The sequence below is a fragment of the Talpa occidentalis genome, unplaced genomic scaffold (genome assembly GCF_014898055.3).
Source record: "Talpa occidentalis isolate TD23 unplaced genomic scaffold, MPIMG_talOcc4v2.1, whole genome shotgun sequence".
Taxonomy (NCBI): Eukaryota; Metazoa; Chordata; class Mammalia; order Eulipotyphla; family Talpidae; genus Talpa; species Talpa occidentalis.
Genome location: NW_026555331.1, coordinates 6,481,734 through 6,496,376, shown reverse-complemented (window position 1 = coordinate 6,496,376; position 14,643 = coordinate 6,481,734). Strand labels below are relative to the sequence as shown.

Here is a 14,643-nt window from a genome sequence, read left to right as displayed (position 1 = left end):
GGAAAACTCGTTCTGGACAAAGCAATGGACACCTGACCTGACGAAACAAATGAGACCATTTACAGAAGTCTTCATAAACCTCTGTTTCTATTTAGATCTCTTTACAAGCTACACCTGTTGAAAGTAAACGTCGTCATAATTAACATGCAAATTAGAGCACACTAACTGCAATATGATAAGTGGCACCAAAAGCATAGTATTTTGCTAAAATTTCTAATTGTTTGTGAAACATTGAAATATTTCTTGAAGAAAGACTAGTAAGTTAAAACTGTATGTTGTGACTTCTACAGCAACCTCCGAAAATGGAAAGAGTTGTAACTAAAAAGTAGAGGAGATAAAAATACATTACTGAAAACATGTTTCATTCAATTAAAGAATTGGAAGAGCACAGAAGGAGAAATGGAGGAAAACAAAGCAGTTTGGAGAATTTGAAGTCAATAGATTGAATTGATTCAAAACATACTAATAATTAATTTAAACAAAAATGGATGGACAACCAATATTTATAAAGCAGATACTTCCAGACTGGATACAAAGCAAAGAACCAACCAAATATTGTTTAGAAGAAATACATTTCAAAAACATAACTCTGCAGACATCTTGAAAACAAAAGATTGAAAAAAAGGATACCAAGAAGACAGCAGGCATGCAGGTCTGGTGCAGTAACTTGATGCAACATAACCTTGAGGCAAGAGAATCACAAGCGATAGTGAGGAATTTCATAATGATAAGTGGGTGGTCTGTCAAAAAGACAAGAAATAATAACAAAACACTAGAGTGAGCAAAAGGAAGAATTAGTGAAACTGAAATAGAGAAAAGATCACAGTTGTCAGATCACAAAGTTGGATTGGCCCTAACACCAGGACAGGAATATACAAAAGGAGCCTGAAGCATCTTGTTGGACCAGATTGTAAGGACATGCTGGAATGAATGAGTGCGTGAATGCAGGAGTGCATGATTTGCCTATTTGAGAAATGAACGAAGCCATAAAATCAATAATCTACCATGAGAACCTACCGATACCAAGGAAGATCAAATCAGACCTCCAGTTAGCAGAAAAAAGAGAGTAAAACTATACTAGGAATCCGAGAAATAGAAAACTAACAACAAAGAAAGGGAAAATGCTGGTTCTTTGAACAGATTGTTAAAATCGATAAACTAGTAGTACTGGTCAAGTGTGGAAAAAATGAAATGGAAAATTCAAATACAGTATAAGAAATTAGAGGCACCATCACTGCAAATTCTAATCTAAACAAAGAACATCATCTACAACGAAATACAGGTGTGTTTTCCGACTTAGAAAAAGTGAATAATTGAAACAAGGTCACTTATAAAAACATACATAAGAAGGAATAGAAAATGTATGTAGCTTAGTATCCACTAGTTAAATGGAAAATTCAGTAAAAATCCTTCCCCAAAAGAATGGAGGAGGTGAGACGATTTCCCAGCATATTTTTGAAGCTACCATAACTCTTTTTTTTGGTAAGGATGTATTTATTTATGCATACAAGAACTGGGGTACAGATCAGAGGTGTGGGGGGTGAGAGGATTCACCAGAGACAGAATAGGGAGCAGAACAGGAGGATCTACTGAAATCCACTGCTGAGGGGAGCAGCAGGTGAGACAGGAGAGGTCTGCTGTGCCATGTGGGTCACCTCCCTTGCCGGGGATCTTACTCGTGCTTCACAGGCCGCGTCTTAACCCCTTGCGCCACCAGGAGGCCCGCCACCATAACTCTTGACACCGAAATCAGAAAAAGACGCACACACACAAAATACATAAAACTGTAGACCAAGATTTTATCATGATCATAGATGCAAGTTTCTTTACCAAAATATATTGGCAAATCAAATTTACTAATGTACACAAAGGGTAATTTTTTGTGATCCAGTGGAGTTTTTCTCAGCAATGAGAGATTTATGTAACATTACATTCAATCAGTGTAATTCATCTCATTAAGTAATAGAGAAAATATATATGATTCTTTCAACAGATGCAGGAAATATTTGATACAATTCAGTATACATTAATGATGAATAACACATAGAAACCTGAGCAAACTGGAAATACCAGGTTGTGTTCTATCTAATTGAATTTTAAATCAAATTTATTTTAAAACACCGTGCGGTTAGCGTCACATGTAACTGAACAGCTAGTGCTGCCTCCTAGGGCTGGGCCCTGGCCTTGCCTTCTGTTTCGCGCTGAGCCCCATCAGTGGGTAAGACAGGGAATGACAGGCGAGCAGATTGAAAGCTATCTTTACGCCCAGCTGGTGCGATTATACGGCTGAAAATCCTAAGGGATTTACCAGAAAGCTACTCAAATTAATAAGCCAGTTTCTCAGTTGTATATGATTTCTCCGTCGGTTTAGGAAGCAGGCTTCTCCATACCCTAGCAGTGAACTATCTTGAGATGGTCCTTGGGAGAGACCACAGACAGTAGCGTTGAAAGACCTTTTCAAACAGCTTTATCGACATTTTTTACTTGTTGTAAAATTCATCATTTAAGTTAAAAATGTAATGAATTTTGATAAATGTATGGATTTGAACAATCTTCAGCATAGTCCCTTTTTTTTTTTTTGCTCCAGCTAGTGCTCTCCTCTCTCACGATATACCCCTCTACCCCACCCCAGCAACCCTTTAGCTCGTGTTTGTTTTTATATATTTCCCTTTTCTGGACATTTTATGCAAGTATAATTAAAAGATACGATCTTTTATAAGATAAGTAGGAGCGGAATTGCTGGGTCGTATGTTAATTTTACATTTAGCCTTTGAAGGAACTCCCAACTGTTTTTCAAAATTGTTTTACCATTTTAAATTCCCACTAGTGATGCATGAGGATTCTTAGGAATGACTTCACCAAAATTGTGCAAGACTTCTAGACTGACAGCTCTTAACTGAACATTGCTTATAGGAAGTAAGGAAGGCCGGACTACATGGCGAGGCCTCGTGTTCTGGGGTTGAAAGACCCAGTGGTGTTAAGATACCTCTTCTCCTTGAAGTCACCTATAAATTCAGTGTAATTCCAATATACATTCCTGCTTGCTTTTCCCCCTCTTTTTAAAGAAAATGACAAGGTGATTCTAAAATACATGGATATTTGGGGTGCCCGGGATAGCCAAAACTATCTTGGTAGAGAAGAACTGGTAATACACTGATTGCCAGATTATAAAGCCACAGGAATCAAGACAGTGTGTGCTGTGAAAGGATAAATAAGAGACGGATGGTTATCCAGAATGGACCCACACAGTTGCTTTCAACACGGCGCTAAAGCAGTTCCGTGGGTAAAGACCAGGCTTTCTAGTGAATCATGCTGTAACAATGAGATTCATGTGTAGGTGGAGAAATTTTTGATTCACCACCATGCACACACCTTATTCCATTTACAAATGTTCACTTGAGATCTTTCATCACCTTAGGTTAAAAGATAAATTTATAAAACTCCTAGAAGAAAATACTGAAGATCACCTCCACGACCTGAGGTAAGCGAATGTTTCTTATGGTGGACACTGAGTAAAACAAGACACCGGACAGTAATTTATGATTTTGACTTCAATACCATTTAAAACATCTTTTAACCAGAGGGCATTATTTAAGAGCAGATTAGCCACAGACGGGGAAACCAGTATTTGCAACACATATCTCTGACGTCCCACCTAACATAGGGAGAGAAGCCACAGCTCGGTGAGAAAGAAGCAAGTGGCCCCATTTCTATAATAGGCAAAGGCTGTGGCAGGAGCATCACACAGTCAGTGACCCTGTGCTCCGGGCACTGCGGCCCCTCAGAGGGCCCACTCCCAGGGCTCTGTCCCAGAGCCCTTTGGCTGCCCACCCCCCTCGTCAGCCCTGGAGACCCCAGCGACTTCCCATGTTACTCAGCATAACAAACAGGACTTGGCCTTTGGCACAGGCCAGGGAGGAAGGTGTGTGTTTTCTCCTAGACACACCTCTGCCTCCTTCAACTGCGTGGCCCCTTCACCCCTCTGCCCTGCCCTTCAGAACCACAGAAGTGCCCAAAATGAGCCCAGCTTAGGACTTCTGTGAGGGAGTCCCTATGCCTCAGACAGGACCCCCGACTCCGCCCTGTCCCCAAGTCTCGCTCCTCCAGCTCTGATGGGCGAGGGCTCCCTGGGGTCCTGCCCGTCTCCTTCGGCTGCTGGTCTCACGCTCTGTGGCCTCCTCGCCGTGACTTCTCATAGAGGCAGGTCAGCGTCGTCCTCCCGTGTGATGTCAGCTTTATGAAGTTAGCAGATTTATTTTTTTTTAATGCAAGAGCTGGGGTACAGGCCAGAAGCACGGGAGGGTGAGAGGATTCCGAGAGACAGAGCGGGGAGAAGAACAGGCAGACGGACAGAAGACACTGCTGAGGGGAGCAGCGGGGAGTCAGGAAAGGTCTGCGATGCCATGTGGGTCAGCTCCCTGGCAGGCCGGGAATTGAACCCACGCTGCAGAGGCTGTGGACAGCTTCACAGAGCTGTGCTCGACCCGTTTTGTGCCACCGGGGAGGTCCAACCAGTTTCATTTTTGGAAAAAAAAAAATTTTAGCAGAGGAGAAAAAGATCTATCTGCTTTTCTATCAGTTTAAAATATTATTTCATCCCTGAAAAAAAAGGTACAGGACAAATCTTCAGTTACAATATTACAAATATTTTATGGCATACGTGCTTGCCATCAACCAGTTTCATCAGTGGGACCCACTGTAACTGAAAATTATTTGAATAAGGAGCAGGAATAATTGCCCACACTGTCTTAAAAGCCGCAGTTCCCACTTTTTCCTTTAACCAAATCTTATTTCCAGGCTTAAGGAACATGGTAAAATTAAGTTTTAAAATTTGCTTTTGTTTCCCTCCCCGTCACCCTCGTGATGATGGATGCTCTCCCGAGCCGGACGCGCCCAGCGCGGCACGGCCTGTCACTCTGGGATCAGGCCTTCCATTGCCGTGAGCTGATAGGATCACTGAACCTTTCTTACACAGAGAGAGAGGGAGTCTCAGATTCAACTATAAGCTTTATCTGACTTTTTAAATTCAAAATAATTTAATGTTCTAAGTAGTGGCAAATACGCAGTTTTTAATTCCTAAAGAAAATTATTTACCTCCAACTTAAGTGTCTTCTGTTTTCTTGCATTCTCGGTGCAAGACACGTACCCGTCAGACTGCTGAGGCCATCCCCATGTTCTAGCTGCTTCTCATGGGCTTGGAGGGTCTGTGTCTTTGCCCTGCAGATAAGTCTGAGCAGCCTTAAAAGCCCTATTTGTCTGGCTGCCCCCCAAAGATGAGGGTTTTCATCACTGGGTTGTGTGGGACTGGAAGCTAAGTGGTTGTGCTGGCTCCCTGGTTGTGCTGGCTCCATGGCCCCAAGGCAGAGAGGGAGGGAGGGAGTGGGCAGGTGCCTCCTGACTGGTGCACGGAAGAGGAGATGCTTCTCTAGATCAAAGAATCACTCTTTGCACTCACAGGCCCTGCTCACGCTCCCTGCATGCCAGCCTCCCTGGCCTGTGGTGCTCCCAGCTTTCGGTCTCAAGGTCCCATTGCTACTTGACTGCCTCAAAAATGAGCGAGGGACTCAAAACATTTTAATGAAGGTGTTTATATCTGTTACTATGTTAATACCATGTTCAGAACTAATACCATGTTCACACACTTAAAAATATTTAGTAATTATGAAATATAGACAGATCAACTCATTGCATTGTAACCAACTATTTTTATGGCGAGTCGCCATTTTCTAAAGCAGAAAAGTCAGTAAGAGATCGTGGCGTTGCTTGCTGTCCCTGCACATCTCGACCGTCTGGCTGGCTCCTGGCATCTGCCCCTGCAGTCATTCTGATGTGCCGTGTTGTTGGGGTTGAGGCAACTGGGACAAGAAGCGCGTTGCTGGAGGAGGGAATCGTGTGGAGAGGCCTTCCCCGGGGTGGCCCTTCTTGGACAGGACCCCAAACTCGCTCCCGCAGTGTCGCTTCTGACCCCTGCCATTGAGCTTTCCATGTTCTCTGGGGTTGAAAAGTCTTCTCTGTCTTCCCGTGAGGGATTTTGTGGCATTACGCAGGGTCGTTTGAGCATTTGGGTCCAGCGAGTCAGCGTGGCCCCATGAAGCGGTGACGCCTCTCGTTAGACCTCATCTGTCCCGGCCACGGGCGGCCTCGGGAGTCTCGGGGAGTCCCGGGGAGTCTCGGGGACCTGGCTTGCTCTCACTTGACAGTGGCAGATAAGGTTTCTAGGTTCCTCGTTTGTGCCCGAGAGCTCGAATGGCGCCCCTGGCACCCGGCGCTGTCAATGTCCTCTCTGAAGGGACAGGTCACTGCAGTTTTGCAAGCCCGTCTGCGTGACCGCGGCCGGCCTGCTGTTCACGCCCGTTCGCTCTTTCCAGTGAAACCAACGCTCCGCGACCAGAGCAGCAGGGCCCGTGGCCAGCGGGGAGTGCCCGGTGCCCCCCGAGCTGCGCGGGGCTCTCATCCCGCCACGCGGCCGGTTACGGGCACGCACAGCCCTGTCGGTTCAGCCCATGTTGTCATTTTTACCGCTTCATTGAGGAGGGAATCCTCACTTTGAAATGAAACCAGCTTTCTTTTTTTCAAACTACAAGTACGGTTTCCTCAAGCTACGAGCACAGCGTGGGGCCTTGGCGCGACTCTTCCTGAAGCGCTCGCTGCTTTTCCCGCCACGCTGGCTGCAGAGAAACAACTCACCAAGTCTGAGTATCGTGCAAACCATGGGCGACACCTGCAGGGCGGCCTCCCAGCGGCCACCACCACGCGCCCAAGCGCGGCTCCAGGGCCCTCGAAGGCGACTCTGATGCACTGATGCTCTGGGGGGTCTGAGCCTCCAGCCGCGAGGCGAGCTGCAGGCAGTCTGGAGCATGAATCCGCGTCCACTCCTGTCCTCACCCAGGGGCCTCACACGCCCTGGGCCCTTGGAGGGCAGACCCAGTAGAGCTGCTGCCTGGCGGAGGCAGGCCAAGTGCACCTAGAAGGGGGCTGGGCCATGGGCGCATTCAGAGCTGGCCCTGCTGTTTGCAACTGGCTGGTGAGGAGGCTCAAGAGGAACAGCCGTGCTCAGTCTGAGCACACTGAGGAGACTCAGGAGGAGGAGCGAAGGGAAGTTTCTCCCCTTCTCCCAGACAAGGGGACAGTGGCTCAAGCAGTAGGATAGCCTGCAGGAGGAGGTCCAGGGGACACGCGCCAAGGAGAGGCCAGGGCGTGGCAGAGCTGCCCCCAGGTGAGCGGGCAGTGACCTTCACTCTCTGTCCCTGCAGCTTGGACGGTCTGATTCTGGAACCGTGGGCCCAGCGCCTCCCTGCGCCATGTTATCAGATGTCAGGACGAGCTGTTATATAAGCAAGGTTCTCCTTGAAGGCAGCTGCAGGTCTTTAAACCAGCTACCCTAAAGGAGTCTCAGATCTTCCAGTTATCTAGGTTACAGAAAACAAGGGGAGCCCCCCAGATTTCATTGTCAACATACTTTTCCTTTATTCTCCTTTGTCTGTAAAAAATCTTCATGGTCTGTATAAGGAACAAAGACAGCTGAATAGACAGGGAAAGCTGGACGGGGCCCACCCTGGGGCTGGTGGCTGAGTTTTGAGCGTCACGTGACAAGCCTTCAGTGAATGTTAGCTAAAATATAACTTTTATCATAATGATCACAGATAAGATTTTTTTCTTCAAGGAATGGCCAAAATCAAAGCATAGTAGCTGTGAGCCCAGAACAGAAACAAGATCAAGGATGAGGGCTGGTCAGTGGCGGGGCAGGAGTTCGGGTTTGGTGACTCGGGGTTCCTGTAACTCTTCAGTGACAGGCAAGAAAACACAGCGGGCTAAACACACCCCACCCCTTCAGAGGACCCAAGGGCCACCCTGCAGCGGAGCCAGTCCCCCCGCTGGCACCCGGACCCCACCCAGGCCTCCACCCGGAACGTCTTGGCTGCCATGACGAGGGGAGGAAGGTGAGAGGAGCAGTGTGGGGAGCAGATGTGTTAGGAAGCCCCTCCTGGGGGCTCGGGAGAGGAAACCGTGGTCAGATGGGACATCTGAGGTTGAAGCCGGTGGGAAGTGCAAGTTCCGGTAATGACCTGATTGAAGGTGTGACAGGGAGAGGCACAGCTGATGGACAGGGTCTGTCCAGGGAGCCAGTGTCCCCCCGCTGGCACTCGGACCCCACCCAGGCCTGTTTGGAGGGCCAGGCTTAGCGGGAGGGCAGCGGGCCCTGGGTCAGGGCCGGCACCAGCACTACAAAGCGCCCGAGGGGTTAGTTCCTGTGAACTTCAAGCAGAAGTTGGAGGAGAGGCCTGAGGTGGAAGGGACAGGGGGTGGGTGCGCTCCTGTGCAGGGTGGGCATCTGGCCCAGGTTTACCCTCCCCTTGAACACCTGTTGCTGGGGGCAGACTTAGCGGGAGCCGAGAACGGGGTCGCAGCACCGAGGTCGCTCCTGGCCCTCCGTTTCCCCCGTGCTGGAAGCTCTTGTCCTCAGTGGATGGAATTAAGATGCTCTGGGAGGGAGGCCCGAGTGGGGGTCCGAGTGCCAACGTGGGGGACGCTCTGGCTCCGCTGCAGGGGTGCCCTTGGGTCCTCTGAGGGGGTGGGGTGTGCTTGGTCTGCTGTGTTTTCTTGCCTGTTGTTAACGTTATAAGTTGTATTAATGAAGAGATTCTTAGTGCTTTTTCCCCTTTGCCATACGCTGGGGTTTTAGCTTTTCCTTGGGAAGTAGGACACGTCTTTGGTTAATAGACATTTGAGGTGCAGGAAATGAAACGCTGTGAAAGCAATTCAGATGGAACTGACAGGTATGAGAGTGGGGCTCAGCTGCACCCAGCTTCTTGACTTGATGACAGTCTCGCAATAAATAATCAGAAACCGGGAGAAATGATAGAACATGTCAGTTTAGAGTTTTCACTTGTCAAAACTAAGATTGTCTTATCGGCAAACCATTGCTGGGCCAAATTATGCTCTCTTTTATCCTCCCGCTCATTGGAAAACACCCCTCACCCCTGTTCTTTTATGCTGAATTGTGTTAGGGCGCTTCGTAGACAAACCCCCCGTCTGCACTCACGCTGATTACGGCTCCGCTCACTTAATAAGGAGCGTGGCTTGGTCAGAAGCCGCCACTCCCTGCCTCTGAGCCTTGGTCTCAGGACCTGCCACTTAGAGTTTCCAGTGAACAGTGGGCGCCTAAAGAAAGTTCTTTTCAGTTTTGTAAAGAGGTTACTTTCATTTTGTCTGAGCAATGGACATAAAATACTCAAGGCCCTCGAGGTTTCGTGTGTCTGAGCACCCCTGTGATGCGACTTCTGACTCGGGAGCGGAGGTGAGGCTCCCGTATTTAGCGCTAAGTTTCTACGAAGCACCAGCCAGGTTATGCTCAACAGATTCAAGTCGTCGTGACGACATGGGGCCGGATGCAGAGCCGTGGAGAAGGCAGCCCCGCACAGGCCGGCGGGGCACCAGGCCTGGCCCGGGGTGTGACAGCGCAGCAGGGGGCCCAGACAGACAGACAGACAGACAGCTCCGAGGTGCCCGCTCGGAGGCTCAAGTGCAGACTCGGCGTCCTGACCGAGACTTGATGTGACGTTTTCTCAAAACCGTTGTCTCTGAATTTCTGTCGTCACCATGAGAACATGTTCCACTGGAAGTGCCATTCGTGTTTCCAGGCACATTCCCGGCCGGGCGCCGGCTTCCCTTTGCAGCAGCTTGTTGCACTAGTCCTTTCAGTGTGAGTTTGCTCTGCCCCTGTCCCCGGAGTCCCTCTTCTTGCCTCCTCAAGGTCCGCGTGCGTCACGCCTGCCGAGGAGCCCAGGGCTCCAGAGCGGGAGGAGGGCCTTGAGTCCAGGGAGGGTGCAGGCGGGCTGGGTGCGCCCTGACCGCGTGGCCCTGTGTGCCTGCAGCCCGACTGCTGTCTCGAGCAGGAGGAGGGTCTCTGAGCCTGGGGGCAGCACGTTACACCTGGCGGCGGCAGCGGAGCATCAGGCGCAGAGAACCCCGGGAGTGCCCTGTGCGGGGACAGCTGCGAGCCGATGGGTCCCTGAGCTGCTTCTAAGTGCTTCCGCCCTGCACAGGGGCGCCGCCTCCCTCCGCCGCCTGGTCCGGAGAAGCCTGGAGATTTAATTTAGATCAGGGGTGCAGGCCCGGGAGAAGCGGCAGAGGCGCGGGGGCTGGGGCTGAGGAGCGCCAGCTGTCAGTTTGAAAACCTTTTTAGAACTCGGTCGTCCTTTAAACTCCTTGTGCGTCCTCGGGAAGACGTGAGCCCACCGCCGCCGCCGAGAGTGTCCGCTGGGCGGGCAGGAGGAGGGCAAGGCCTGCCCTGGGCCGCGGGGCTCAGCGCAGTGGGCCTCCCCCAGTGGGCTCCGGGCGGCTCCCTGTGTGTCCAGCGGAGAGCTCCAGGCCCCGCGGGGCACACCCTGTATTTCGTCAGCCGTGAGGATGTGGCCAAGTGGGGGGACTAGACCAGCCACTGTCTTGCACGTGGAGGCTGCACTTGACGCCGAGAGTGGCCTGCCCAGGCACTGTGGACGCCGTCAGAACTGCTGGTTCTTTGGCCTGTGTCCTGCCTCGCTGTCCCTCTGCCCTGGCTGCCCTGGTCACCCTAGCCTCTGGCCGGCCTTGGCTGCACCCTCCTCCCAGGCCTTGCTCCCTTCAGGAAGTGTCCTGGACATAGCAGTGATGGGGCAGCCCTGGTCCCCGCACCCCATCCTTCAGGTCATGTGGGGGGAGGGTCTGTGGGGGTCAGGAGTGGGGTGGTGAAAATACACTCCCCTGGGGAGCCACCCCACCCTGGGAGGCTAGGAAGGATCTCCAAGGAGGGGTGTTCAGGCTGAAGCCCAAGCCTGGGGGAGAGGTCAGAAGAGCCCCCCCTGGCAGCAGCGGCAGGTGTGCCCCTCACCCAGCCTGAGCAGGAAGGAGGACAGCTGGAGCCGCAGAGCTGCCGGTTGTCTCTGGTGCCATTTACCTGAGAAAGGGAAGGTGGACCATGCGTGGCTTCTGCAGTCTAGCCCCTGGGCTGTCCTGTCCCCTGAGGTTGTCCTGCTGGCGGAGCTTGTCTGGCCTGCCAGGTCCTCTCTGTGGGGGGGGGTACGGTGGCCCCTTTCCTTGAGGGGGGCCTGACAGCTGTGGGGGCCCTGGTGTCTGGGCCTGGGCTGTTCAGCCGCTGAGCTGGATCACTTTCCATTTTGATTAGAGCGTCTTACTTGATTGCATGAAGTTGGGATAATGAGAATGTTTCCTTCCAGGACAGTCCAAGCTGAGAGAATCAGGAGGACGGTTTCCCGACAAGGGACGCGGGGGTGGGGCAGGAAGCCTGGGCATGAGTGCCCCCCCGCCCCAGACACTCAGAAAGGCTGCTGTGGGCTCAGCGTATCTGCTTACAGTTTAGTCTAGACCTTTCACAAACGTGTCCCTGTGAAAATAGGCCTAATTCACATACGCCGTGTAGATGGAGGCTGGTTTCCTTTGGAGCAGAGTGGCCTGGCACCAGCCCCTGCCCGGGCCGTGTCAGGTGAGGGCAGACCCCGGCAGCCCCCGCCGCTCCTCCAGCTCTTGGTACTGGTGCTGCGTCCCGCCGGGCGGGGGTGATTCCTGACGGGGCCTCAATGGCACCGATGAGGTAGTGACCTCCCTCCTGTGACCGTGTTATGAAGTGGCGTGCCCGCTGCCACACAGCGCCGGACTTCCTGGCAGACAAGGGCCAAAGAGGAAATGAAATCCTGGCTCTGTACACGCTCCACGCATTGGGCGGAAGCTGTGGCCTCTCCTTCCCCGGCCTCAGTGCACTGCACGGCGCCGAGACTGCCTGCGCCCAGCCCTTCCCCGGGCTCGGTCCTCCAGGAAGGTGTGTCTCTGGGGCAGCTGCTGCCAGGCCCCTGGCCGTGGGGAAGCATCAGACGCCACTGTCCGTGTCAGCCTTGGGCCTAGGGCGCCTGGGGTGATGCTGAGGCCGCTGTGCCCCGTCCCCTCAGCAGGCCCTGCCGCCAGCGCCTGGCCCTCCCCTTCATTGGTTATTTTTCAGTTTTGAGCACTTTGCTGATTGTGATTTCAACTCCCAGCCACGTCATCTTGTCCTGACCGTGTCTTCCTCTTTCTGCTTTGCGTGTTGTTTGTCCGGCGCAGCGGTGCTGACTACTACGACTATGGACACGGGCTCAGCGACGAGGCCTACGATTCCTACGGTGAGTGGCCACGGCCAGGACGGGGGCGCAGCCGCGGGAGCCCCACCGGGGCCTTCACTGGAGGGAGAGTCATAAAGACACTTTGACCGTGAAACAGCATCTTCCTCTCGGCTCATCCGTGCACGCCTAGCTCAGTTAGAAGCCCCTTTAGGATTCCAGGTTAATATTTAAAGAGGACTAGAGACTGGCAGGAACGTGCATGAAATCAGGGTTGCACTTAGACTCTCTGTTTGGATGCATTGCCGTGCGTGTGCCCGTGATCTCGTGTGTGGAGTAGTTCTCCAGGGCCGGGTCCTGAGAGCGGGGTATCCTTTTTGCTCCCCACCAGTAGGGGAAACACCGCAATAGCCACCGAGCGCTAGGGGGACTCTCCCGCTGCCATCCTGGTATTTTAATTCACTTTCAGTCCCCAGTCCTCCAAAAACACTACAGTGGGAGCTGTTCCATGAAGTTCAGCAAAGCACTGAGCAGGGAGGAGAGAGCAGGCTTGCAGACCCCACTCCATGCGGCGGGGCTGGTGGAGACGCGGGGGTCTGTGTGTGCATCTCCATATGTAGGAAGACAGGCTGCCCTAGAAGTCTCCGCAGCGGCACCGTAACGGTGGCACGAAGTCTCTGCGCCGAAGGCAGGGACGTCAGAGCAGGCAGCTTCACCTGGCGGGCGGCTCTGACCATCACTGCGCCCACCGCCTGTTGAATCGGGGTCCTGGTTAATGGATGTTGCGACATTTCTGGAACATCACTGAAAAGCCATTTTCCAGTGTTCCTTTTGAAGTGTGTTTTGTTCTATCGCTTGCCCCAAGCCGTGATGACCGCACCTTGGACTTTTTTTTTTTGTTGTTTTTGCTATTTGTAGCGAACACTTAAGAGAAAAATACCTTGGTTTGCTGAATGCTGTCGACTTAAATGGATGCAAGTTAGCTTGAAGGGATGACGCTGATTGCATGTTTGTATCAAAAGAAGAGGTCATTTGAAGCATTTTTCCTTCACAGCTTTTTAAAATTGGTCTCTTGGACACACATGGCTTTGAAATTGCCCGCTGCTCAGCAAGGAAGTTAACTGTTTGCTGTCAGAGCTGTGGGGTTCGCGGTGGAAGCCCCGAGGTTGAATGGGTGGGGTTTAACTTTCGGAGCTAGAGTCGGAGACCCCTTGGGGTTCGCCACCGCCAGAGGGGGTTCAGCATCACCCTGAGTGGGAGCTGACGGAATCGGCCTGGGGGCTCCTGTGTTCTCAGGTGGTATTGGGGTCCCACCAGGCACAGCTTCCGAAGCTCCCCCAGGGCCTGGAGGCTGCATGGCCCCCTCCCTGGCGACCTGCCTGTCCCCACTCTGCTCTCCGGTGGCAGCTCCTTGTGCCTTCACGGATGTGTGTCTGTGTTTTCTTTGTTCTTGCTGGTAGAAGAAAGCCAAGTGCCCCTCCTGTGTCATGCCCTGCCCCCCTCACCATGTCCTCGCCTTCAGCAAAGGCGCTTCACTTGGCTCCTTGAGCTTGTGGGCATTTCTGAAGCCAGAGGCCAAAGAAACACCCTCGCCGGGTTGCAAGACGCACCGACCTGTTGTCTTTCCACACTAGCAGCTTCGGCTCCTCAGGCAGCCACTTCCCGTTGTGTTTCTAATTCTTTTCAAACAAATTCCCTGGGATTTTGTTTTTAATTTTTTTTTTTCAGTCCATCAGGGATACACGTCTGCAGCGTGACGTCCCCGTGGGTCAGAGCTGAGTGAGGTTTTGAAAGATGATGCCGCGGGCCCGCGCGGTGATCTAACTGTGACTCCTCTTCCCGGTTGCAGGGCAGGAGGACTGGACGAACTCCAGGCACAAGGCGCCCGCCTCCAGGACCTCGAAGGGCGTGTACAGAGACCAGCCCTATGGCAGATACTGATTGTCTGTCTGGTGTGCCATGCCCACCTCCACCCGTCCTGTATACTGTTCAAAGTAATTTTTTTCTATGAACAATCCCTTTTTAAATAAATCAAAATGCTTAAAATCTGAATGGATGGAACTTAAAACCACTTTGTTGAAACATCGAGCTGGGCAGACAAAAAAAGACATGTAAAATTTTGCTATTTCCCGTCTGTATCTGAAAAAATAGGTCATCAAAAGGAAAAAAAAATAACTTTGATTAACTAGTGTTAAACAAAAAAATAGGTTTACTAAATATGTTAATCCATCCTTTTAACATAAGCCTCACCTTTCATTTTAAAGGTTTCCATACACTCTAGTTATTTTATCTTTCAGCCATATGCTAGTTTTTTTTTTTTCCTCTTGCCAACCTGCGTAAAAAGGGAAGCCAAGTTCAAGTGCAAATAATGTGGTATTCTTTTGTAATCGAGTCTTGAAATGTTCTGTAGTGTTAAGCAAAGTCTCCTCTTGCTTGATACTAAATAAACTTTTGAAAGAAATTTCGTGTGTGTGAGCTAACAGTTTCATGTTTTTCTTATTTAAAAAGGCCTTTATAAATAGTTGTAAACAGGGAAAGGATTCATTTAACACCG

General features: G+C 51.3%; 1 protein-coding gene across 2 annotated transcripts in view; it reads left to right on the top strand.

Annotated features, from left to right (window-relative positions):
* KHDRBS3 (KH RNA binding domain containing, signal transduction associated 3) overlaps positions 1-14,187 on the top strand; it is a 132,933-nt gene extending 118,746 nt beyond the window's left edge. For both annotated transcript variants that reach the window (XM_054691961.1, XM_037500898.2), the window contains 2 exons: positions 12,094-12,152; positions 13,939-14,187. In XM_054691961.1, coding sequence (XP_054547936.1) covers positions 12,094-12,152; positions 13,939-14,030 — 151 coding nt within the window. In that variant the 3' untranslated portion in view covers positions 14,031-14,187. The remainder of the gene's footprint in view (positions 1-12,093; positions 12,153-13,938) is intronic.
* The last annotated feature ends 456 nt before the right edge of the window (positions 14,188-14,643 follow it).